This window comes from Phoxinus phoxinus (genome assembly GCF_949152265.1).
Source record: "Phoxinus phoxinus genome assembly, chromosome: 1".
Lineage (NCBI taxonomy): Eukaryota > Metazoa > Chordata > Actinopteri > Cypriniformes > Leuciscidae > Phoxinus > Phoxinus phoxinus.
In genome coordinates, this window is record NC_136876.1 from 37,489,516 (window position 1) to 37,516,436 (window position 26,921).

General features: G+C 38.4%; 1 protein-coding gene across 2 annotated transcripts; it reads left to right on the top strand.

The window, feature by feature from the left end:
* The first annotated feature begins 726 nt into the window (after positions 1-726).
* On the top strand, positions 727-24,923 carry tyk2 (tyrosine kinase 2). 2 transcript variants are annotated; one of them, XM_079610435.1, is made up of 24 exons: positions 727-958; positions 8,342-8,541; positions 8,638-8,761; positions 9,477-9,615; positions 9,903-10,066; positions 10,897-11,275; positions 11,349-11,504; positions 11,582-11,739; positions 11,830-11,944; positions 12,584-12,767; positions 12,934-13,052; positions 15,115-15,282; positions 15,357-15,444; positions 15,606-15,733; positions 18,091-18,226; positions 18,666-18,817; positions 18,893-19,043; positions 20,308-20,402; positions 20,490-20,682; positions 20,906-21,024; positions 21,126-21,298; positions 22,078-22,195; positions 23,594-23,704; positions 23,814-24,923. In XM_079610435.1, the coding sequence occupies exons 2-24, from the start codon at positions 8,361-8,363 to the stop codon at positions 23,955-23,957; spliced, it is 3,495 nt and encodes a 1,164-aa protein (XP_079466561.1). In that variant the 5' UTR covers positions 727-958; positions 8,342-8,360; the 3' UTR covers positions 23,958-24,923. The 2 variants fall into 2 exon arrangements, with proteins under 2 accessions (XP_079466561.1, XP_079466562.1); XM_079610436.1 differs by having other exon boundaries at positions 825-958; positions 8,339-8,541.
* The last annotated feature ends 1,998 nt before the right edge of the window (positions 24,924-26,921 follow it).

A 26,921-nucleotide genomic window follows, 5' to 3' on the forward strand; every position in this document is an offset into this window, starting at 1 on the left:
CAACTGAATTGGGTGGAGTTGTTGTGATATAGCCTACTTACTTGATCTAACATCATGGAGTACAAACAGATAGTATTTCACAACAATCGTGGATTAGGCTATTTATTGATTTGAATAAACCTTTAAATTAGGGCTGTCAAAAGATTAATCACGATTAATCGCATCCAAAATAAAAGTTTGTGTTTACATAATATATGTGTGTGTAGCCTACTGTGTATATATATATATATATATATATATATATATATATATATATATATATATATATATATATATATATATATATATTATATATATATATATATATATATAAAAACACACACAATCATGTATATATTTAAGAAAAATTGGTATTGATATATAAATATATATACAGTATATAAATGCAATTATTCCTTAAATATATACATGAATGTGTGTGTATTTATACATAATAATTATACACAGTATACACACATATATTATGTAAACACAAACTTTTATTTTGGATGTGATTAATCACGATTAATCTTTTGACAGCCCTACTTTAAATATATAAAAATATTCTGATATACACGTGTGTGTGTGTGTGTGTGTGTGTGTGTGTGCACGCGCGCGCGTGCGTCCGTGCGTGTGTGTGTAGAGTAAAATAGACATTCTAGGATTTATCAGAACTCTTAATTTGAAAAGCTGAAGGACGCAAACAGAATGTGTCTCAATACCTTACGACCTGCCTACACGGTAAGCATATGTTTCGCGTTTGACACGCCCCTGTCGTTTGCCCGTCGTTTCTAAGTAGGCAGCTCCCTAGAATTCGAAGCGCGGGCTTGCTAGTATCTGACGCCGATCTACTTGTAAAGTTCACGTAGTGAGACTGAAAAATACGCAATATGTCTGTTGTGCGCGTCAGTGGCTGAAGATGTGAATCCTGTAATAGGAGGACAACTAAACTGACATAAACACCGTCATTCATCTGCCTGTAAGTAAATGCTACCTCATAATCAGTTTTCAATACTTTTTACCAATTATTTATGTATTATTTTTTAATATTTAAATGAGATAAAGTAGTTGCCCATCAGGGTTGTATCTGACACAGGAAGTAACGTTAGCTTATATGTTATTTTTTTAAAGAAGGTTGTTTGTCGCCACTTTGCGCCTACACACTATGACAGTAAACACATTCGTGCGTTTAGTATTAGTAACATGTGGCATTTGTCGACAATTTTTTTTAAATCTAAGAGCACAATGTTCCGAGAACTGCCAACCCCGGCCATTACATCAGTAAAGCATGCCATATTAATAGTAATGATGGGCTACTGATATCAGACTTTTTGATGGACCCCCAAATACGGTAATCTCCTTGTGAGGACACCTTCTCCTAAAATATAAAAGACAGCTATGTGTTTTATAATATAAAATATAAAGTCCCATTTTATACTCTACGAAAGAAAAATAGTAGCCTATAAATATAAAGACGTAAAAAATAAATAATGAGCTCTTATTATATTGTCACTGAGTGTATCTTAGCTCAGCCAGATATTAATGTTTGGCTACATTTACATTAAATTTACATTACAAATGCAGTCTTTTATCCACAGTGACTTACATTGATTTCAAGGTACACATTTTTACTAAAGTTTTTAAAATTTAAAATTTGTTGTTAGACCTTTATTTTATATTTATATTATATTATAATTTTATATCGTCACAATAAATGTGTTATATTTTTAAATATTTGATAGTTTTTTATGGTGAATATTACAGAAAAACTCTTCCTGAGTGTGTTTACATCACCGGTAAGGAGAGATGAACACTAAAATGCTTTTACACAATATATATATATTTTTTTCATCATAAGCAGATTTGGTTTGTATCTTTTAGATATTCTCAAGGGCAAGGCTGTCAAAAGAATAAATAATTAATATTAATGAAAAATAAATAACTCATCTCATGATTTCGACCAGTTTTATTAAAAGTAATACTATCAAGTAAACATGTGCACCGAAATGAAAATTGTGGGCCGAACCCGAAAATTCAGGATGCACTTGGTCGAAAACAAATAATCAATTAGTAATCAATTAATGAATCAAACTTATATAACTCAGTAAAAGTGAGCTGTACAAACATTTAAATAGCATATAAGGCATTTTTATATAAATTTTATATCAACAGAATTGTTTCTCCAGTTTGTTGGTAAAATATTGAAAACTTTTAAACGACAATAAACTGTAATAACTTGTTCTCAAGACAGATTTATCCAAACATGAGTTAAATAATGAAGACATCACTTGCAGGTTAAGTAAAAATATAATGTAAATATAATTTCACATATTTACCAAAATGCTCTTTTCTAGAGTTTTTTTTTTTTTTAGCTAACGAAGGAGTTTATGGACATTGAATAGCTTTCCTGAGTTAACTGTACTTTAAAGTTCGCGTGAACCGGAAGTTGCAAACGACTTTTCTCAAGTGTTGTGACGCATTTCCAAGTGCAACGGAATATTGAACAGAGGGCAGGGTTTTACTTCAGCGCTCCTCCTCTCCATCTCTCGCCCATAGCAGAGTAACGGTTTGAGGGGAGTGGTTAAGCGATTAACCAACCCAAGCCGTCAAGCCTACGTCATCAGAAAAATAACCATTCCAGACCCGGAAGTAACTTTTCAGACTTTGATTAAAGATAACTTCGGCAAACAAATTTTTTCCGTGTATTAACTTGCACGGATTAATTGTTCACCACAAGACTAGTAATATCCGCTAACAAAGTAAATAGGGTCAATTTTGATTTCATGCCGACTTTAAGTGACATTATCCTACAAGCTGATTTATTGACGTCTTTCCTCAGTTGAAACACTGATTGAGCAATTAAATGAGACAGGATTAATTTGAGTAAGTTGTAATATACCTTTCAACATACCTTCTGCTGTTCTCCCATGTTTGTTTCTTGCTGCAACTACTAGTAGTAAAGAGGAAGAGATGATCAGGCAACGTGAGCAATATCGTCTGTTTTTGCTCTATTTTGCCAACGCAAACGAAAATAGCCTTAAAAAGCCACAACAGAACCGTTGCGCAACTCTGAGCTAAATGCAGTGGTCTTTTGTAACTGCTGTGGTTTTCAATCCTGGTCCTGGGACCCACTGCTCTGCATATTTTGTCAGTCTATCTTATCTGACAGACTCGGTTCAGTCAGTGGGGAATTAGCAAAGGGTACATGAGATGGTAGTACCTTCAAGGAAGTCATTTTATTGTTTATGGTCATGTGATCCAGGGTTTTCAAAACCTCGCAATTAATTTTAAAGCTGGATGACAGGAGAGTTCGAGTTAGCGTATAAACAGAATACGTCGAGTTGTTTTGATTGTGATGTGTTACACACATATTTGTCATACATTTCATTGCTCTCTCATTTCTCCCTTCTTCAAGTGCATTCCAAATGGCTACGTTACGACACACAAGTGCCATGTTAACTGCAAAGTCCCCACTTCTAGGGCCTCATTTATAACCGTTGCGTACGCACAAAACAGGACCTGAAAGAGGCGTACGCCACTTCTGACGCATAAGTTGTGATTTATAAAAAAAACCTTCACGGTAAAATTTGCGCACCTGCACACAAACTCTGACCCATGCGTACGAACATTTTGGAGATGAAGTAGTTTGGCGACCGACTGATGGTGAGCTGGAGTTATGTCTTTTTGGTCACTTTTAGACAAAAAATCTAAAGAAAATTAAAAATACTATTTGGATAGGTGGAAAAGATTTAGAAAAACTTTCTCTGAAATGTATTTTACACTATTTTATTTATTAATTAAAAAACAAGGCAAGGATATTTTTATTAATGTAATTTGACGGCACATCCGTATTTCATATTTTTCGAATGTCTTTTACCGTTAAACATGTTATCACGTGGATGAATAATCACATGCAAATGATATGCAGATGAGGATTTGAATAGTAAAACTAGGCGTTGTAAGCTCCATATATGGTTATTTCGGGGAGGAGACGCATGTGCACACAATCTTCCGCTGACTGGGATTTATAAAGTGAATCCTGCGCAGGTTCTGGCGTACGCACGGTTTTATAAGTCTGAATATTTTTTTGCATAAGCCATTTTTGGCTTTCGGGCGCACGTACACTTTTAGTAAGGAGGATCCTACGCACAGTTTTATAAATGAGGCCCCTGGCCTTCAGAGTGAGTAGGGCATAGGGATGCGTACTTGCTCTGATTGGAATTCACCCCAGTTCATGGAGCTCTCACCTAACGAGTCAGGTCAGGTGTGTTAAAGTCCCCGTGTAGTCAATAATTGTATCCCTTAAAACTCATATTTGATCACCAAAATTACATATTTTGTTTTTTCTAGGATGTTTTTTCCTAGAAAAAAACGCCTCCATGCCTCAAAATAGCTTGAATGTAACTCCTTGCCTCATTTAGTATACTCGAGTCTATGAATATGCCCGAATGAATATGAATATGAATACATACCGGTAAATTATCCCCGCCTCTACTCACTCACACCAGCTCAGAGATTGCATCATTGACGATCACACATTGACCTGATTGGTTACAGAGAGCTGTCTTTGTCTTTGGTTCACTGCAGTTTTAAGGAGAAAATGCTCAGCAATAATTTTATGAATTTGCACATGGTTTGTCTTAAAGGTCCCATATTGTGTACACCTTTCCGAAGTTTTTATTTTAGGGTTTCATGTCCTTAAGAATATATATTTGCGGTATAAGTACCAAAAAACATCTCAATATATTTTTACAGCTCCTTTCTCAGGAGCTCTGCCAAGAACAGGTCAATTTTGGCCTGTCTACTTAATATTCATGAGCCTCTCTTCTGATTGGCCTGTTGTTTTCTGAGTGACCCACCATTGGTGGGGGTGGTGACTGAAGGCGGTGACTGAGTAATTCTGACATCACAAAAATGCGGAAGTCACAACGGCTCATGAAAAGGCACAGCTACTTTATGCAGGCTGTAGCGTTTGTCTGGATCGACTGTTTTGAAACTTAAATGGTAGTTTCATAGCCCCTAGACCTCTGTTATCATGAAAAAAGCCAGGATATTTCTGTTTTGACAATATGGGACCTTTAAAGCGTATCGTAGACACTTGATTTTCATCACATGGGGACTTTAAATAAGGGGGACATACAAAATGCGCTGAGCGGGGGTCCCCAGGACCAGGATTAAAAACCACTGTGTTGCTGAATTAATTCACATTTCTTGAATAAATTGGTTGAGTTAGTGATTCAATGATTCATTTATAAAGATAGTAGGTGTTGGCTTGAAGTGGTGCTGCGGAGACCGATCAGCTATGGCATCAACATACCGTATGTCATATAATGTACATGTTTTACATGTTAATGTACACATATAACGTAATGTTGATGTCATAGACTGATCAATCTGCACACACAGTGCCGCATCAAGCAGAACACATTTAGTAACTTGCATCATTCCTGAATTAATCAGCCGTTTGTATTAAGTTGTTTGTGTTTGTACATGGAACAGATGTGTATATGTGTTAATGTTTGTACAGGGAGCAGGTGTGTGTGTGTGTGTGTGTGTGTAGATGTTTTTCTATCCCGATGGGGACTTGAATGTACACAGACTCATTACAGACTCAATTATGTCTATGGAGTCCCCACAAAGATAGTAAACCAGACGTGTGTGTGTTTGCGCGTGTGTTTATGTTTTTACAGGGAACAGGTGTGTGTGTTTGGCTTAGGAATCACTGAAGATATCTACCCAGTACAGTGGAATACTGCAATAGGGTTAAATCTCTACTATGTAAACAAAATATTAAATAAATATTTTTTTTTATCATATACTCATTGGCAGCTGAGCTCTCATATGGTGAAAATAAATATTTCGCAAAACTGCAATGGAAACAGTTTTTGCACATTTACAGTCACCTGACCTAGATGATGCGGTGTGTTTGGACAGAATACGAGACAGAGTTCTTTATTAAATTCATTAAAGACAAAAAAATTACAGGAATACTGGATTTTAAACCTCAAAGCAATGCCACGATCAAAACCTCGAAGCAGATACGAGGGAGGAACACCCAGAAACAAAACCCAAGTATAAAGGTCTTTCCTTGCCATGATTGATAACACAATTGATAACACACATACGTCTCCTTCGATTAATAATAATGGCCAGTGCAGTGGCTGGGATATACATAAACCAATGTCCGTTGCCATGATTTTTGGAATGACTTATCGCGAGAAGAAAAAATTAAGTTATAGTCGCATAACATCGGTTAATGGAAACCCCGTCATTTCGCAATAATTTTTTGTCGACATTTAGAAAAAATCGCAAACGTTTTGCGCAAATCTGTAATGGAAATGCGCCTACTCAATTGAGATTGCAGTAATGATCCAACAATCAAATCCCAAAATCAAGACCGTCCTACTTTTTTTCTCATTCGAGAAGTTGTCAGTTTTCACAATAGAGAAGAAAAGACTCTGTGAAAAGATCACAATTTCGGTTTCATGCGAACTTTGATCTAATATTTTTTTTCTGTACTTTAGTGAGTCACTCTTTGATATTTGTATTACTGTAAACTGTACAGTACTAAAAAAAAAGGTTAACAGTACCAGCATTTTGGTACTACCAAATATCGGTATATCCTGTATCCTGTTTCAAACGCTCTCGTTCGTGTTTGTTTGAGAACTCTATGATCGTCAAAGCTTTCAATTTAGAGTGAGTTTTTACAAGCGTTGAGCATTGTAGCCAATCACAGTCATATCTGTTGAGCGTGTGAACGCAGTGGTCTATCAGATGTGCTAGTTAGTCAGTTTGCACAATATAGTAAGAGATTCATTGTACAATTAAGACAACTTTTTTTATTAGCATAACAGTTTTTGCGAGAGTGCAGAATTCAGGGAGCTTGCTCTTCTCTTGCTTTCTGTTTATTACCACAATCTGAATACCAGTTTAGTTTTTCATGCTGATAAGTACACTGCAAAAGTGTATGGATTGACACCCGTATTTAAATGCACCATTGAATGTGAAACTACAATGATTGATGATACAGTGATACCCAACGGACGTGACAAAATGGGTACTTAATTCAACAGTTTTTGCTCTGGTTCAGAGAACTGCAAAATTGTACTGGTATTGTGCCTAATATGTGCTGTCACACCCACTGGAGCCTCATCAAAATGCCATGCATGTGCTGAATACCTCCGGAGCAAGTCATGTTCAGAGAATAAGTTGCCATGCCTACTCTTACATACTCTGAAAATGTACAACATTTTTGGAACCGAAAGATTAGTTGTTTACTCTGAGTAAACTTACCGGGGTTGCTTATACAAGTTCTTTAACCTTGTCTCAAAACATATCTCTATTTATAGGCTATTGTGATTTTCTGCTCGACCGGCACTCACAACAACACAACCTTGTTTCTGCAGCGACTGTCAGCATGCTCCCAATAACAACGTCTGACATGTTTACATTTTACGTGGCGTTAGAAAATTACATGCAAAATCAGATTAGAGCAGTCAGACTGAAACAGAGTATCCGATTTGAATAGGATTTCAAACCACATATGAATGTAGCTTTTTTGCCGTTAACACTTGAAAAATATAATCTGATTCAAATGGGATATGCACATGAATCAGATTTGAACTGACAGTATGCACAAGGCTTATGTGAGTCACGTATGTTGATGGTTACAAAATATGCTATTTTTAGAGTAATTAAAGGGGTCATCGAATGCCCATTTTCCACAAGTTGGTATGATTCTTTAGGGTCTTCATATAAAGTTTGTAACATACTTTGGTTAAAATTCCTCTATGGTTGTGTAAAACAACACTTTTACCTCCTCAAAAACAGCTCTGTTCACAGCGATCCGCTTCGTTGCATGTCTCTTTAAATAATAATGAGCAACTGCTCACACCACCCCTCACTTCCGTGGAGGATGTCGACGCAAGACACATAAAGTGCTGCCTTGGTGGACAGTATACATATGGCTGAGGGCGGAAATATGCTAATACAGGACAGTCCGTCAGTGGTCGTGGGCGGAGCATGAGCAATATGACACCCTATTGCTAAGAAAATCCAAACGGCTTGATTATTGAGAGTGATTAGGCTTTTTGAGGATTATAAAAAAGGAGTGAATGTATTTCTTTCATTGTATGGTGGTTGTGTCCACACACTGCAAAGACACATTTATATGCAAACACCATATAAAAGTGAACTTTGCATCCGATGACCCCTTTAAATATAAACGTGTTGAAACTGGAATAAACGTTTCGAAAACATATGGATACAAAGAATGTCTAAAAATTAGGCACATGTGTTAGCGTTTTAAACTGAAAGATTTTTCCTCGTTTTTATCACCTACAATTGCATGTCTTTGAAGCAGGTGTTGGACTCAGTGTATAATGTCTAGACGAGGACGTCCTAGACCTAGAAGATCCAGAGCAGGGACGTCCACAGGACAGTGTGAGGGTCCTGGGGTCCATGTGTTTCTCTTCTGGACCAAAGAGGGAGAGCGCTGCCTGTCTTACAAGGAGGGTGAGGTGACGGCTGAAGATCTCACCATCGATGCAGCAAAGGCTGTGGGTAGGTGTGGGTGTGGGTGTGGGTGCCAGTAAGTGCTTGAGTTTCCTTTTCTTGTTTTTGGTCTTGGCTATCTAAAATATTTTCTTTCTCCCTCAGGGATCACTCCTGTCTGTCATGCCTTGTTTGCTCTCTATGAACCTGCATCCTCGTGTTGGTACAGTCCAAATCACAATTTTAATGCGGAAAACCAGTCTGGCCTGTTGGTGCATTTCCGAATGAGGTGAATATGAGACTGTGTGTGCATGTGTAGAGATTAATGCAATGGTATGCGAACAAATATGCATGATGTAATGGTGTAAATCAGTGGTTCCCAAACGTTTTAGAGCGGCGTACTCCCTGGGGCATTTAACATCTTCTGTGTACCCCCTTCCACTTAAGCCGCGGTTCCACCGCAGGAACTTTCCCCAAAACCTAGGGACTTTAGGGGTGGTACTCAGTGTGTTTTGACTGCAGGGACGAGGGTCTAAATGAAGTTACGGGTAAAAATTTCCCCCTCAGAAAGTCCCTGCTCACGTTTTCAAAGTTCAGGAACTTTCGAGGAACTTTTGTAAGCTTTAACAAGTGCATGTCCATCAACAAACCGATTATTTTACTTGTACTAATTTATTAACTGAGTATTTTTCTAATATATTGCGGTGAATACGTGAAAACTGTATCAATAACAGTGCATGTATGCAATGTATTAGCCGAACTCCAGAGTGAATGATCTGATGTAACATTAACGTTGGAAAAAACAAATCTTTCCTCAAAGTAGTGAGAACGACAGACAATCTGCATTAATAGACACAGTTTTATGTAATAGTGGCCCACAGCTGATTAGCAGAAGTATTTCAGTAAGACAGTGATAATGTGAGTTATCCCCCCCCCCCCCCCCCCCCCCTCGTCTGTTTAAGAACAACTGGTGTAAATCATCAATTAATGTTATTGCTTTGTAGATTTTACTTCCGTAACTGGCATGGATTAGCTGAAAAGGAACCGGTAGTGACTCGTCATGCGTTACGAATTGGATCTGGAGCAGAGCAGGTGACGTCTCCTTTGCTGGAGATGACCTCCTTGGACTACCTCTTTGCTCAGGTGATTTTTACAGTCACTCAAAATAACTGAAAGAGATTTACTGAAACACTGTAACTTCATTGCCTTTGAGATAATTCTTTCAAGTTTGAACAGAAGAGATGACGAAACATAACACAAAATTTAAATGATATATTTTTTTGTATTTTAAATTGTGTTTTACTGGGGGTTTCGTCTAACCAATGTCCAAAAATGCTTCATATATTGTCCATATTTATGCTTCATATATTGTCCATATTATGCCATTCTTTCAAAGTCTTTTAAATTGTATGTTTTGGTTCTCTTACCAGGCGAAATATGATTTTGTGAATGACTTGACATGTTTGGATGCAGTGAAGGGGGAGGAAGAGATCATTCGCTTTAAGAATGAGTGTCTGGGTATGGCTGTGCTCCACCTCTCTTACACGGCCCTGCAGACTGACTCTTCTCTACAGGATGTGGCCAAGCAGACCAGGTGTGGGCTTCAGTTTTCTTTACTGTTCAGTGGAAGATCTGAAAGCTGTTTTAAAGAGGAAGTTAAATAAAAAACAAGACATTGAATAATGTTACAATATATCAAACAGCAGATAGTCTTTAAAGGGGTCCTATCTTACATAATTCAACTTTTTTCACTCTTGTCGTGTCCATGCATAATGTTAGTAAAGGGTTTTTTTCACCACCCTCTCATTTTTCCTACTGTGCCTTGGGGACTTCTAAGTGAATGCCCTCATTGCATATGCATTGAAATACAGCGCTTTCCTGCAGTCACTCACAAGCTACAAGTTTGCTATCAAATACAGTTTTTAAACTGCCCAATCCTTTAAATTTCCTACAAACCACGATGGTAGTAGAAAAAAATGACCAGTCACCTTGTTAAAAACTAATTTTTGTTTATTTTTAAATGAAATTCAATTCTGAACAATGAATAGCCATTGCTGATGGGTAAAAGTGGACGGTCATCTATCATCTAATGTCAGAAAGTTGCAGAAATACGGAATGAGACATTTTTACAGCATAGTTTCAATAAGTAGTCTTTTATTCACTGGGGAGGACATTACAATGTTTTAGTACATCAGTGAAAAAAACTCTTATCTGAAAAGATCGAGGAAAATGTCCTTGATTCCTCATGATATGAATTTCTTTAAATCTGTTTTTCAATTAAATAAAACTCCCCAATATATAATTGAATGACATTAATTGAAGCACTTTCAAATGTGCATTTCTAAATCATTTAATAATGCTAATAGCCATTACAACATAGACAATTACTCAAACATGTTGACATGTTTATGCTCCATTCTTCAGCTTTCTCCGATGCATCCCTCAATCTTTTTCCCGACACATTGCCCGGAACAACTTCCTGACAAGGTTCCGTATTCGCCGTGTGTTTGAGAAGTTCGTGAGCAGGTTCCAGCAGCACACAGTGGGCATGGGGAAGCTTGGATCGCAAGAGGTCATGTACAAGTATCTGTCTACGCTGGAGCGCCTGGCTCCTCATTTTGGCGTCGAGACCTTCCCTGTGTTTCATCTTGACCTGAGACCTGATGGAGATGGCAGTGGGTCGTGCCTCATTGCCTCCCGAACACAAACACCCTCTAGTGAAACCGTAAACGCTGAACCTACTTATGAGATCAAGGTGTCTGGATCAACTGGCATATGGTGGAGGAAGTTATCAGCACAAAGGGTAAGTTGATACAGCTGACATTTGACCTTCTTTTCTACTATGGCTGTACTTTTAAATTAGTCACATTTTCCAGGTTAATGACTACATTCATAATCAGAGCGAAGAGATACAGTCATGTGATGAACAGGAAATGGACAACTGGAACACCTTCTGTGACTTCCCTGAGATCTCTCTGATAGCCATTCGGGGCGTAAACGTCAGCATCAGTCGACAAGACAACATGTCAATGGTAAACAGTTTGGTAAAGCTATATTTAGTTTCTATATTTTGTGTTTTGTGTCCCACCTACATCTATTTGTGTTCCAGGAAATGCATTTGGGCTCCAGTCTTCAGGCTCGCTCTCTGGTTTCACTGCTTGATGGGTATTTCCGCCTTACAACCGATGCACATCATTATCTTTGTCACGAAGTGGCTCCGCCCAGAGTGGTTCTCAGTGAGACCAATGACCTGCACGGTCCCATACTGTACGTCACTCGCATTTTCACATGCAGTCAGTGCGGCCATGTGGTCTTCTTCCATTTTATTGACGTGTTCACTCTTTTCCCCAATGCTAGGGATGAGTTTGTGCTCCAAAAACTAAAGAAAGAACCAGAGGAGGGAGCGTTTATCGTGCGCTGGAGTGTTTTGGATTACCATCGAATAATCCTGGCATCTCTGAGTCGGACAAAGGTAATTCTTTAGATGGGGGGGATCAATTGTCAACTCTGACAACAGTTTTATTGTAAGTAGTGGTGATTAATAAGGCAAGAATTAAGCTTTGTCATGTAAAGGGAACTTGTCTTGGCTTGACTTAACTAGGTGGCAACTGCGAGTTTCTTATTAATTTTAAATGGGAGTGGACACATATTGTTAAGGTTGTTCACGAGAATCGTGACACTTTGTTGTGTATAATTGCTTGTGGCGCACACCCATAAGCATAGAAAGATTTTAGCAGCTGGAGCTTACATTTTATGTGGTGAAAGAACAATATAGTACTACCTGTTTTATACCACTTTTTGTGTGTTTGGAAAGATAAACGGTTGCTGCCTATTGCACAAAATGCTTCTCTCTGGTGACGTATGCAGGACTTCTCCAGTCTTTTAGTTCGATAAACTCCACCCCTGCAAGGTCACGTTCATCTGCCTCCACTTTTAAGAGCAACTGCAACATCTCAAAATACAGTGCATAGAACCAAGTCTCTGCCCCACTTTTTTCTTTAAATAATCTGTTTCACTTGGATGCACGTCACAATACAGAAGAGAACATCTGTCGCTACTTCCGTTTCATCGTTACTTCTTAATAATTTCTGCTTGACTTTAATTCTGGCAGGAAGGAGAAAATCCAATATACAAACAGTTCCGAATTACACACAAGGGCTCCTTGTTCAAACTGGAAGGCTTGGATCAAGAGTTCTTCAGCATAAAGGAGCTTGCCATTAGTTTAAAGACCTCCGTGCTGAAGTCTGGAGAAGACAGTTTCACTTTGAAGAAGTGCTGCCTGCCCAGACCAGGAGGTGAGTGTGTGTGTGTGTGTGTGTGTGTGTGTGTCTTGGCAGACTTTACAGTCAAACCTCTGAGTCATCCTGGAGTGAATTTCTGATTAGGAAAAATTCCACAGAGGTACACGATTCTTATCACTTGGTGAGTCATCCTGTTAATGTTTTTATTGTTGTATTGCAGAGTTATCAAACCTTCTCGTAATGAGAAAGGGTGCAAACAGTAGCATTAAAACTGTCTCTGATTCCCTCAACCTGAGCCAACTGAGGTTCCATCAAATTAAGGACAAGGAGATTACAAAGGTACGTGATTGTGCAGAATCAGTCGCCTACTTATCCTCAAGAGATGAGCTCGACAACACCAAACCTTTGATTAGGACATTTTCATGCGTTCCACTTGGGCAGATTGTACTGATTGCACTGATAAATTGAAAGCTTTCCTATATATCAGACAGTAGCGTACCGTAGGGTTTCAGTCAGGGCCCTCAGTAACGATCAACACTATTCGATATTCGATATTGAACGATATTCACTCAGATACGTGCTTCAATCTATCGCTGTTGCTGAGACTTTCTATTCATTGAAATCTTACAAAACAAAATGCACACTAACGCCCTGCTTGATATACAACCACTGATGGACATATTCGGTTTTGATGAAAAAATAAAAAATAAATAAATATATATATATGAGTGTGGATTAGAACCCAGAACCTCTGGTAAAAGTTCTACCACTAGACCATTATAATGCAACATTTTTGGATTAAGTATCACGCATTTAATCACGTAGAAATTCTCAAATGTACCCAAAATGACCCAATGTACTATTGATATTGATTTCTGGATGTTATTTTTCCTGAAAATGGTTATTGTACACATGTATTCTACCGTATCTGATTTAACATTATATAGCAACCTCCCCCCACACATGTTGATGACAGCAGCGCGGGATAGCCGTCGACACATCGCTGGGCATCTGGGGCGTTCTTTCACTACGCATCACAATTTGATTGGCTGATAACACACGTCAGTCAAAGTTATGATCAAATGGAAAATGGCAGCTTCAACGGAAGGCTAGCTATACTACTAGTGCTGGTCCATGGAGCTGCGTTTAGATGACATATGGAAAATCCAGCTCAAACTCATAAAAAATAACCTTGATAGACTTGAATTTAGACATGTTCAGACACACATTCATTTAATTTAATTATGAAAAAATATATATTTTTGATTTTGACAGGGCCAGCAGAGAAGGCCCTGCTGGCTCTGACGGCACACCACTGAATCAGACATGTAGTTTGTCAACTATGTGCACTTTTGACCTGGAGGATCTTTACGAAATAAACCTCCAACAGTGAATAAACATGCATCACAGGAAAATTCTGATATTTGACAGGCCCCCTGAAATCAAAATTTAAGTTTTTTAGCTTTTAGTGTGAATATGTTAGCCTTAAGGTTATTAATAAGCTGGTGTGTTCCAAAACAATGACACAATTCACATTTAGGAGATATAAGCATTCAAAACTTACAGTCTCTCACTTCTGCTAAAATGGATCACGGATTTTTATGACATCACCGCGGACTCATTACTTCTCATCACATCTTCTGTCCAATCAAATGCTCTCTAGAATCAAAAGCTCCGCCCCCTGTGCTATAAATACCACCTGGCCAAAGCAACCGTTGACACGTCACGGAGCAATATGGGTTGGAGATGTGTTCGGTTGCTCAAACGCTCAAATTTTATTCCGTTTTCGAAACTGTACGTTGGTTAAGAATGAAATTGCTAGAATTGATTCACACGTCTACTATTGAATCCAACGTATCCTCAGCGCTCGTATTCGCTTCCATGGTGCTGTCAAGTACCATGACTTGCAGTTTGTGAGGTAAACTAAATGCTATTAGTTTCAATATGCCATTCAATATGTCCCGCCTTAGCTTCCTGTTACAGTGGAAAATATGTCAACGCATCATACAAAGCTGCGCGTTCCAAGGCACTTCAGTGGAAAGTTAATGAACGGCCTTTACAACATATTTTTTGCATATAGTAAATAACAAAACTACAGTTTAATTGGAAACTATGCACAAACAAATATTGTATAATACACAATAACAAAAAATTTAATTAACGTTCTAAATTATTCTTCACTGGCATTGTTTTCAAGTACAGTAATTTTATTAGTGCAGAATATTTAGTTGTGTTAGAAATTACATCATGATTGAGGGATAGTTTTTTGTATTTTAGTATTTTGTTCTCAAATTTATGCAAATAGTTTTTTTTTTAAACTACAAAACCTTAATGTAAGAAAAAAAGTCATGAAATACCCATAATTGACGAAACACCTGTTGACCTTTTTTAATGGATACAGGAGCAGCATCTGGGACGAGGCACCAGGACTAACATTTACTCAGGCTGGCTGAAGATACACGGCTCACTAGAGGATGACGCCAATGAATTCAATAACAATCACCGCAACGCAAAAGGCATCCGGGTCGTCCTTAAATTTCTGGACCAGAGCCACAAGGACATAGCGCTAGTAAGAGTCGTCTGGTTAGGAATTGTACGATATAAACAATGGCAAAAGCATGATGTTGTCTCATTTTTGTCTAGGCATTCTTTGAGACAGCTAGTCTCATGAGTCAGGTGTCACACTGTCATCTGGTCTTTGTGCATGGCGTTTCAGTCAAGGGATCTGAGAGTGAGTGTTGTGCCCTTTTGACTTCCTCTTTAAAGGGCGCATGTGTCGTCATATCTGTTTGTGACTGTTTTTTGTTGAGCTCCTTTTTTATGCACAATACTTTTTTACCATCCGCCAGACACATTATGTATCTGTTGACTGTACTTTTTGTATTTGAACAGACATCATGGTGGAGGAGTTTGTGGAGTTCGGCCCATTAGATGTGTTCCTGCACAGAGAGAAGGGCCGTGTCACTCCTCAGTGGAAGTTTACTGTTGCTAAACAGCTTGCCAGCGCTCTTTGCTATCTTGTGAGTGTTGAATTCAATATGGTACTTTTAAAATAGAATAATGATGATTAATTGTCATGAAATTGTAATGTATGATTGGCTGGAAGGTGTGCATTAAAACCCTTTATACTACAGGGCCGTTGAATGCTTGAATCTGATTGGTTGACGAACATTCTGAGGTGTGCAATTATTTTCAGGGAACCGCACGGCTAAAGTAGTTCCGGCAGGTCTTGACCTCATTACAGTTCCATATCACTTCGCGTAGTCAACTGTAATAACGGACAATACGATACAATTCATAACAAGAAAAAGCTGCAGCCCCATGCGCTTGATCTGCAATTTTCAATGTCTAACTTCACAATCAATGAAAACATGCAGTTTAATTTTAATAAATAAAGTAAACAGTCCTATTCATAATCAATAGAAAATTAAACTGAATATTTAAATAAATTGATAGTCCTGTTGCACGGGTTTTCGTAATTATTGAAGATAATATAACAAATAAATAAAATTGATAGGCCTATACTTGTTAAAAGGGCTTTGTGTTTCATTTATTAGTCTAGTCTACTGTCACTAATAGAAAAAAAGAATGAACGAATTAATTAAAACGAATTGAATTAATAAATAAATAATAATATTGACGCACATGCTTCTCTCTAAGGCCGGTTATTAATGTAATTTGATACTTATGTTATGACTGATCATGCACGCGTTTTCAGCGCGTTTAGTCTGTGTTCACAGTGGTGTTTAAAATCTGCTGCATTCACAGTCAGAGAATGTTTCTAGTCGTTACGTGTGTGTCCAGCATTAGTCTGCTATCAGCGGCTCAAACCTCCGTTACTAACTCTAAAATGACGTTTTGGAATTAGCAACGGAGCATGGGTTTAGATGCGCAAGGAATTAGTCCTACATACAAGAGCGTTTTAATGACAAAAACTTCACAAACGTCTTGAAATACATAATCTGAACAATATTTCGAGGTGTGGTAACTGTAGTATAAGCGGAATAATTGACTCCAGGCCGTTGAATTATTATAAAAATAATGCACACCCGAGGTGTAATGGCCACTCCGCTTCGCGTCGTGACCGCATTACCACCTCGGGTGTGCATTATTTTTATAATAATTCAACGGCCTGTCGTCAATTATTCCTTACTTAATGCACAGGTAGCTTCAAGTCAGTTTATTCACCGTTCTAAATGAATGGGCTTTTTTTTGAAGTGCACACACACACAGGTCACTCACACACAGAGATCGGAGATCGTGCTACACACACACACACAAACATTCAAGATACTTATCAACGCGGCCCGCGACTTTTATTAATAAAATAGCTTCGTAAATAAATGACTACATTATATTTCTCAGCAATGAGGGGGTAACAGTGCTGTTTTGTAGTAATTAAACTCACAGCTTCATTATTAGTAGAGAGAGATGCTGAACAGATGCAGGTAATTCACACACTCATCTCTCAATCTCTATCTCTCTCTCTCGATAATTAATTCAAATAAATGCTATAATTCATTCATTCAAATAAATGTAATCTTACGGTCTACTTTATCTCTGTGTCTTATTTAAAGCTAACGAGCCGTAACTGACAAAAATAATTGTCACTTTTACCCTTCTGACCAAATATTGCGTTGGAAAAACATCAATGACCGCTTAAAAGGAACACGCCGACTTTTTAGGACTTTAGCTTATTCACCGTATCCCCCAGAGTTAGATGATTCCATACATACCCTTTTCATCTCTGTGCGTGCCGTAACTCTGTCTGACGCACCCACCGCTAGCCTAGCTTAGCACAAAGACTGGAGGTAAACGGCTCCAGCTAGCATACTGCTCCCAATAAGAGACAAAATTATGCCAACATTTTCCTATTTACATGTTTGTATAGTCACAGCATGTACATATGACAAGGTCAAATGAGACACAGCCATCTTCTAACCGTATACATACTGGGAACTATATTCTCAGAAGGTGAAGCACTTAGATCACATCATGTAAATAGGAAAATGTTGGCGTTATTTTGTCACTTATTGGGAGCAGTATGCTAGCTGGAGCCGTTTACCTCCAGTCTTTGTGCTAAGCTAGGCCATCGGTGGGTGTGTAAGACAGAGTTACGATATGCACGGAGATGAAAAGGGTATGTATGGACTTATCTAACTCTGGGGGATACGGTGAATAAGGAAAAGTCCCAAAAAGTCGGCGTGTTTCTTTAAGTTATCAATGTTGGCAAGTGACCATGGTATAAGTGGGATAATCCATTGCCGGGTGTTTTTTTTGCCTCCACGTTGCACAATAAAATCGTTAATGCACAGCTAGCCTTGGATTATCCCTTTTTTTTTTTTGTGAGATTGACCCATCACATTGTTCTTCACAGGAGACAAAGCGCTTGGTCCATGGAAATGTCTGTGGCAAGAATATTCTGGTGGTCAGGAAGGGTTTGGAGGAGGGCTCATCCCCTTTTGTGAAGCTCAGTGACCCAGGCATTTCTCTCTCGGCTCTGTCTCGTGGAGGTAACCAAGAACTGTGTTGTTATTCACAGATTATGTACATCGAGTTGAGTACATCCTGTCCTTCTCTATCTGTGTCATTTTTCTAGTTACTTCACTCCGCTTGTCACTACTGTTTACTTCATCAGATTCTCTCATGGTTATAGAACAGGAAGCTACAAACCAACCACTTCCTAATGGTGATGCTCACTTCCTTTAGTCTAGCACGTTTTTTAATGTCAAGGATGATCACATTAACAGCACTGAAGCAGCTGTCCAGAGTAAACAGTGACAGAAACCCTAAGTATTAAACCGTTTATGATGCACCCTAGCAATGAAAGAGCAACACACTAAAACTAATCAGCTCGTAATAAGATCATAATGGTGGGGTTTGCAGAGGAAAGAACCGCTCACGTTTACTCCAGAAAATGTAAAAGTCTGTGTTTGATATGTTTGTGTGCAGAGCGTGTGGAGAGAATCCCGTGGATCGCCCCGGAGTGTATCGCCGACGGGGCCCGTATGGGAAGCGCTGCCGACCAGTGGAGCTTTGGAGCAACTCTGTTGGAGATCTGCAACAACGGAGATCTTCCTATGAGTGGCAGCACACTGCCTGAGGTATGGCTTCCTCTTGCTGTTTACCTGACAACCCACACCCTCAACGTTTGCTCACAAGCTCTCCTCTGTCTACAGAAAGAGCGATTCTATGAGACGCAGAGTCGCCTGCCGGTGCCGTCATCTCAAGAGCTGGCCAGCTTTATCAGCAATTGTCTGACCTACGACTCTGCCGCGCGGCCGTCATTCCGGACCATTCTGAGAGAGCTAACTGAGATTCAGATTAAAAGTGAGCTTTTAACGCAGGGAAATCATGCATGCTGTGGGGTTTTCTATTTATTGTATTAACATTAAAGCCAGTTTTCCACTGTCGGGCCAAACTGTTCTCGCTGCTTAACTGTTCCATTCCGTGCCAAACCGGTCCAGCCTGTACGGATATGGATTCAAGCTCTTTTTGATGTTTTAATTCAAATGCGTCAGTCGTTGCCTTGGTAGTGCAAGAGTTTACAGATGGTATGCGATGTAAATAGTGAGCACGTTATGGATGATAATCGGATATTTCTATATTTTTCACTCAAATAGCGTTCTTGGCCATCTACAGAGAAACTGGTAGCCATGCACTGGACATGTCACTTCTGAGTGGCGACGTCACTACACGCATTCGACTAGCCAACCGTGCAAAGATCAGTTTGTAATATTGCTGTGCCAAACCAAGCTCAAGTGGTAATGTAACTGGAACCGTTCGCCACGGCGGAGAAAAAAGCTGCTAAATATGGTGTTGGATAGTCCACCCCAAAATGAAAATTCTGTCATCATTTACTCTTCCGAAACACAAAAGAAGATATTTTGGAAAAATAGTTCATACAATGAAAGTCAATGGGGTCCAATGTTCTTCTTGTGTTTCACAGAATAAAGAAAGTCATACAGGTTTGACATGAGGGTGAGCAAACATGACATTTTTGGGGGTAATACAAGGGACACAAGATTAACCGTATCTGTCAAACTCGCCTAAGACTATGAAATTCAAGTATAGTATTAAAAAAAAAAAAAAAGCAGCTTTACAGTGATAATAGGAAATTAAAGTAACAGAGATTGTTTTGGCCAAACAAAACAGTTATTCCGAACAAAAGATCAGTTAAAATGAGCATTTCTGGTTTTCGACCCAGTGTGTCCAAAAAAAGTTTTCATTTCAGTGCATCACTGTATTAGTATCAGCTGATATCACTTTTTTTTCTGATTACAACTTTTTTTTCTATCCCACGTTACAAGTCTAATCTGGAACTGCTTTTTTATTTGTTTCATAAAGAATATTGATTCTACGTATATAGATTTACATTGTCAGCCATAATATTGTTTATCAAGCATAACAAATATCATTATTAGTATCGACCAACATTAAGATGTTGATGCATCCCTAGCTAGGTAATACCATGGTACTGAATTCATATTATATTCATGTTTTATAGTATTTGCATCGTAAAATTCCATGTTAAAAAAAAAAAACATTTTGTTTGTGACTTCAGAAATTGTTATGCTATTCTCTTCCTCAAAAGATCCAGACATTTCATCCGAATGTGAGTCACTTCCAGACAGAGACCCCAGCATCTTTTACAAACGTTACCTAAAGAAGATCAGGGATCTGGGAGAGGTCAGTTTACGGTTTCTGTGTTCAGACTGTGTTCAGATCTTACCGTCATATGGCGGTTTCATATAATACTGTGTGACCTGCTTACAGGGACATTTTGGAAAAGTGATGCTGTTCGTCTATGACCCTAACAATGATGGAACAGGAGAATATGTGGCAGTGAAGGCCTTGAAACAAGAGAGCGGAAGTAACCTTCACGATTCCTGGATGAAGGAGATCAAAATACTCAAATCACTTTACCACGTCAACATTGTCAGATACAAGGGGTGTTCTACTGAACAGGGTGAGCAAAACTACTAATATGCATGCTTCAAATTCTAGGAAAATGGACTCAAATTTAAATATTGAAAACCTCAGTTTTTTTTTTGTCTAATAAAACATTTCTTGAATAACAACTCCACTGACTATAGCAAGCAGCAAATCAGCGATTCAATAGGAAATATTTCATCTACTCATGCAAAATGTGATGCCACACTCATTGTGTAGCATGCGGTCATTTGTTTTAGGCGGACAGGTGGTACAATTAATCATGGAGTATCTTCCACTGGGAAGCCTCAGAGAGTACCTGCCTAAACATCGGTTGGGAATCGCACAAAGTCTCCTGTTTGCACACCAGATCTGTTTGGTGAGGAATTCAGACCCATTAAAGTCATACTAATGCTAACTGATAGTCCTCTCTCTTCTAATGTGTCCCATGTTGTCCAATCTGTACTGCTGCACCTATAGGGGATGGAATATCTGCACTCCCAGCGGTACGTCCACCGGGATTTGGCCGCACGGAATGTTTTGGTGGAGAATGAAGGTGTGGTTAAGATTGGTGACTTTGGCTTGACAAAGTACATTCCCGAAGGAGAGATCTACTATCGTGTTCGTGAGGACGGAGACAGTCCTGTGTTCTGGTAAGCTGTGATGGCTGGAGGCTTGGGGAGATGGATAATGTTCTCTAATGGTGATAACATCTTGGAGAATGTTTTTATCAATAAAACATGGTCTGTTAATGGATTTATGGACGTTATTAGACATAATGTGGTGTCCCTCAGTGAAAGCACAAGTATGCTTGATATCGATCGACACAGAGAATGTTAGAGTAATCGAATGATTCCACAGAAAATAAAATAATTGAATAAGAAAAAAAATGTTTTGGCACCCTTAGGTTTATCTCCGGACTTTGAAATGTTAAAGTCTTCCTGTTGTCAATCATTTTATCCCTTAAAACTCATCTTTGATCACCAAACGGACATATTTAAACCTCCAATTCATTATTGTAATGCCTTAAAATAGCTTGAATGTAACTCTACACCCTTGCCTCATTAAGTACACACGGTTCTATGAATATGCAAATTAGCCCCGCCTCCACTCACTCACACCAGCTCAGAGATCCACTCGTTGACGTGATTGGTTACAAGGTAGTTTGTGACGTCAGGAACACCAGCGATTTCAAACTGCGTTTTTGAGGCTGTCTTTGATTCACTGCAGTTTTAAGGAGAAAATACTCTGCAATGCTGTTGACTTATGAATTTACACAGGTTTTGTCTTAAAGCATATTAAAAACACCCCATAGACACATAAACAACATTAAAAACTTGATTTTTTTACCACAGGGGGACTTTAAATTCATCTCTGGGCTTAAAAGAAACAGAGCAGTTATTCCAAAACATGTTATTTCTTGGCTTTTTAGGTATGCCATAGAGTGCCTGAAGGAGAGCAAGTTTTCCTTTGCCTCTGATGTTTGGTCTTTTGCTGTGACCCTCTATGAGATTTTGACCAACTGCAATCATCGACAAAGCCCTCCTTCGGTATGTCTCGGTTTTATGTCATTTTTTGTATTGGCTTCTTGTGTTTATGCTAAAAGTGCAATCAGTAATGGTCGATAGAATTTTTTTAATGTTTTTGTAAAAAGTTTCTTCTGCTCACCAAGCCTGCATTTATTTGATCAAAAATACAATAAAAACAGTAATTTTGTGAACTATTATTACAATTTAGAATAATTGTTTTCTATTTTAATATATTTTGAAATGTAATTTATTCCTGTGATCAAAGCTGAATTTTCAGCATCATTACTCCAGTGTCACATTATCCTTCAGAAATCACTCTAATATGATGATTTGCTGCTCAAGTAACATTTCTTGCTGTTATTATCAAACGTATTCAAAATAAAATTTTATTGAAGTGTTTAGTATGAGACAGAAAAACTAGGGATGCACGTATATGAAAACTTGGGCCGATACCGATAATTCTTTATATTTGATGCGATAAACCTTAATCCAAATTTTTATATAATTTTTGAGAGCCTGATTACAAAATCAAGTCCCACCATTAACACAATTATAATGTTATCTTATATAAAAAAAATATTTTATGTAGACTATATACACTGGACTTGCGCTGCACATGTTGCTCTTAACTATATTTCCCTTTTTTTAAGTGATTCCAATCATATTTCAAGCAATTCAGAACCAGCGTACATCTGACGTGTCCCAGCTGAGGGAAATAATCCATTATTTATTGCCTTTAATATATCGGCCACATTTTCTTATCGGACCGATAACATTAAAAATGTATATATATATATAATCCACCATATCGGTATCGGCCGATATATATTCATTTTTTTAATGTTATCGTTACCATGCATCCCTAAGAAAAACAAAGATGAAATGGAATAAAACCTAACAAACGCTAAACAGATCTGTTGTGAGGCAGTGACAGGTATTAAACAAACCTCATGCATCCAAGCCAATAGAGGTCAGTATAGAGCACAAGACATTTGGAACGAACAGCCAGCAAAGCTAAATGTAATTGAATGCACCTTTTAGGAAACTGCTTCCTTTATTTCATTAAACACCCAAAAACATTTATTCACCCCTCATTGTCATTACAAACCTGTCTGACTTACTTCCGTGGGAGTCTTATATAAAGCTATGATGGCGTTACATAAAGAACAGACCAAAATTGAAGTTGTTATTCACTGAAAATCTTGCCCTAAGCCATAACGCTCAAATCTCATTCTGTGAACATGACCACAAATTGGATTTGCAACATATGTTGTATGGAAAAGAACAGTGTGAGCATTCATCGTATAATTTCTCATTTTGTGTTTCACAAAAGAAAGAAAGCCAAACATGTTTGGAACTATCTCTTTTAAGTTTGCAATATCTCTCAAGCTGATAGATGTATGACTTTGTTTTAAATAGAAATTCTTTGAGATGATGGGATTGGTCCATGGTCAGATGACTGTGGTCAAACTTATTAGCCTCCTGGAGAAAAACGAGAGATTGCCGTGCCCTCGAGACTGTCCCCGTGAGGTAGTGTGAAACTAAGCGGCACATGTATTCATCATAAATGCAAAAATTCTTTCACATTTATTCGAACAACCTATGAATCACAGCTTCATTGCCTGAATCCTTTTTGCAGGTTTACTTACTGATGGAGCAATGCTGGGACTTCAACCCTGGGCAGCGTCCATCATTCGAATCCCTGGCTAAGTCTCTTGATGAGATCTTGGAAACATACAGACTGCAACCGTCTGTGCAGCTCACTGAGCTCAACCAAAGCTGACCTCTCTCTCTCTCTGTCTCTGTCTCTGTCTCTGTGTCTGTCTGTGCTGTTCTCACAGCCTGTAACCACAGCACTTCACTGTGAGCCTGACCACACTTGGCTGTTCATGTCATTGGCCCATATTTTAAGAAAAGAGGATGTTTTATACAAATGTTCTGTTTATGGAAACCCACATACTATACCTCTTTTTCCACGAACACCGGCACAGTTCTGGAGTCAGCGCTCGGATCTGCAGAACTGCTTAGAGAGGTGAACAGTGACATAAAACTGTATACAGCTCTTTATTTCAGACGGACGGCGAAAAGAAAGTGCTTAGCGCAACCGCATGAGAAAAAATAGCAACAGTGTTTGTCAACTATTTTCTATGTGGAGCGGAGCAATGGGAGGGGCATGTTTCTTTTGGGTAGGGATGTGCTTGTTTGGGTGTCAATTTTAAATATCAACAGTGTTTCTCAGAAACACTGGAATAACCAAAGAATATCCAAAGAAATGCATAGTTGTGAACATTATTCATTCCTTAATCAATGTAACATTATTGTGTAAATACTCTGAGGTATGTTTGCTTGCTTTCTGCTTTTATTGGTAATAAGCAAAGACTGTGACAGGCTGTTATTTGGAAGGCCTTAAGAATATGAATTTAGATGTTTACAGTACGATATAAATGCCGCTTTGAAAGTTTTTCTTTTTTCTTTATATTTTTTTCTTTTAAACAAAATGTGCAATTCTACTCATGTTTTATGGCCTTACACCATCTTGTGTGAAATTATATTGTCTTAAGAGTCCCACTGAATGTATCTATATAAACTCTTTTAATAAATGTAATTATTGAAAGTGTATTCCAAAATAAAGTTTTTGGGATGCATCTTGCTTTTTAGAACTGGATCCTTTTGGATTTTCATTCAATCAGAAAGAGTCAGTCAGATTTATGTATTTTGTAAATGCCTGATATAGATCTTGTGAAGGATTCATCCATGAATTTTGTATTTATTTTTAGGGGCCAAGCACTGAAGGTGCGGGCACCTATTGTATCTGTTCCGGGCTTCTATGGCAGCCTATAGAACCGTTTGCGGGAAACTTATGAAAATTGGCACAGTGATAGAGGACAGCCTGAACTATCACCATAGCAAATTTGGAGTCTCCAACTCATTCCCTCTAGCGCCACCAGCTGTCCAAAGTTTCACTCATGTTTATGCTAATAACTTTTGAACCACAAGGGCTAGAAACAAAATTCTTTTTTCCTCTGATTCCTGAGCTCACGACGATTCGATTGCACCCTATGACGTCATTTTCCGTCATAATAGTTTTCCCGCCATTTTGAATTTTCCGAAAAACCTACTTTTTCGAACTCCTCCTAGGCCGTTGCTCCGAATTTCACAAAAATTTAACCAGATCATCTCCAGACCGTGACGACAAAAAGTTATGGAAATCAAGTTGATTCGCTTAACCATTTTTGATAAACGTACAAACAAATTTTACATAGCACTTGCGAAAACAGACGTAAGGCTGTATCTCCGCAACGCTTTATTGTATTCAGACCAAACTTGGTACATGTCATCATAAGCATGACCTGAGGCTACATGCAGCGTTTCGGCGCAGCGCCACCTACTGGTCCGGAGATATGAATAATTTATATTTTTGCTTATAACTTCTGAACGGTTTGTCCAAAAATCACAAAAGTGGTCTCGTTAGATTCAGGACGTCATATTGAGTTGACTGATATCCAATTTTCCCATATCGGCCATTTTGACTGTCGGCCATTTTGAATTATGTGCTAAAATGCTGTATTTTATGAACGCATGAACGTATCGTTACGAAACTCAGTATGGGTCATCAGTACAAGGCCCTAAAGGTACTCAAAAGATTATGAGACAGCGCCACCTTTTGGTCAAAAGTTATAATGAAATTTCCAAAAATGCTAATAACTTTTGAATAAATTTGCCTATAGTAATGACACTGATCTCAATAGATTCCTTGGGTTATGCTGAAAACATGGATACAAATTTCTTCATAGTCAGTCAAACTTCCTGTCCGCCATCTTTATTTTCTTTTAAAACCTACTTTTTCGAACTCCTCCTAGACCGAACGTCCGATTTTCACCAAAATCGGATCGTGTCATCTCCAGACCGTGCAGAGTAAAAGTTATGGATTTCGTGTCAATAGACAAAACCGTTTTCGTAAACCGCAGTGGCAAAGTTGAGGCACAATGCCAAAATTACTATTAAGGCTTTATATCTGCAATGCCTTGACATATTGACACCAAACTTTGTATGTGTCATTGTCACTTCACTCTGACCACATCACATCAGTTTCGTAATTGCGCCACCTATTGGTCGAAAGTGATAATCATATTTTTAGTTAATGTATGTGATTTTTCAACCATTTTGCCAAAATTCATCTTTAAATGTCTTCAATTGCTCCTTGCTGCAGTTGGTCTCTCACTTCCTGCCACTTTGGCATGTCTTGTCGTCTTGCTTGCGCTTGGCCCCGTAATGGCTGCTTGCAGCTATATTTTGACCCTGTAATCAAAATCGCCTCTCTCTGGCGACGTATGCTTGACTTCTCCTGGTCCGCTTAAACCTCGACCCTCCACATCTGTGTGCAAGCTTATGTTTATTTTAAATGCAACGCTCACTTCTAAAAAATCCAACCAACTAATGCTGAATAAAACTGACCTTTGTTTGTTTTCTTCAATAAACCGATATCACAATGTGGAAGAAAATATCTGTTGCTACTTCCATTTCAGCGTGACTTTGATGGCGCGCAGATGCAAGACCTGGTACTTAAAGGGATAGTTCACTTTAAAATGAAAATTGTCATCATAAATCACCCTCAAGTTGTTTCAAACCTGTATGAATTTCTTTCTTCTGCGGAACACAAAGGAAGATATTTTGAAGAATGTCGGTAACCAGACAGTTAACTGTTACCATTGACTGCCATAGTATTTTTTTTTCCTACTATGGCAGT

Bases quoted from the DNA above. Each gene is read 5' to 3' on its own strand.
- tyk2 (XM_079610435.1), top strand. From the start codon at position 8,361: ATGTCTAGACGAGGACGTCCTAGACCTAGAAGATCCAGAGCAGGGACG. The intron at 8,542-8,637 runs GTAGGTGTGGGT...TTTCTCCCTCAG, and splicing joins CGATGCAGCAAAGGCTGTGG to GGATCACTCCTGTCTGTCAT. The intron at 11,276-11,348 runs GTAAGTTGATAC...CACATTTTCCAG, and splicing joins GGAAGTTATCAGCACAAAGG to GTTAATGACTACATTCATAA.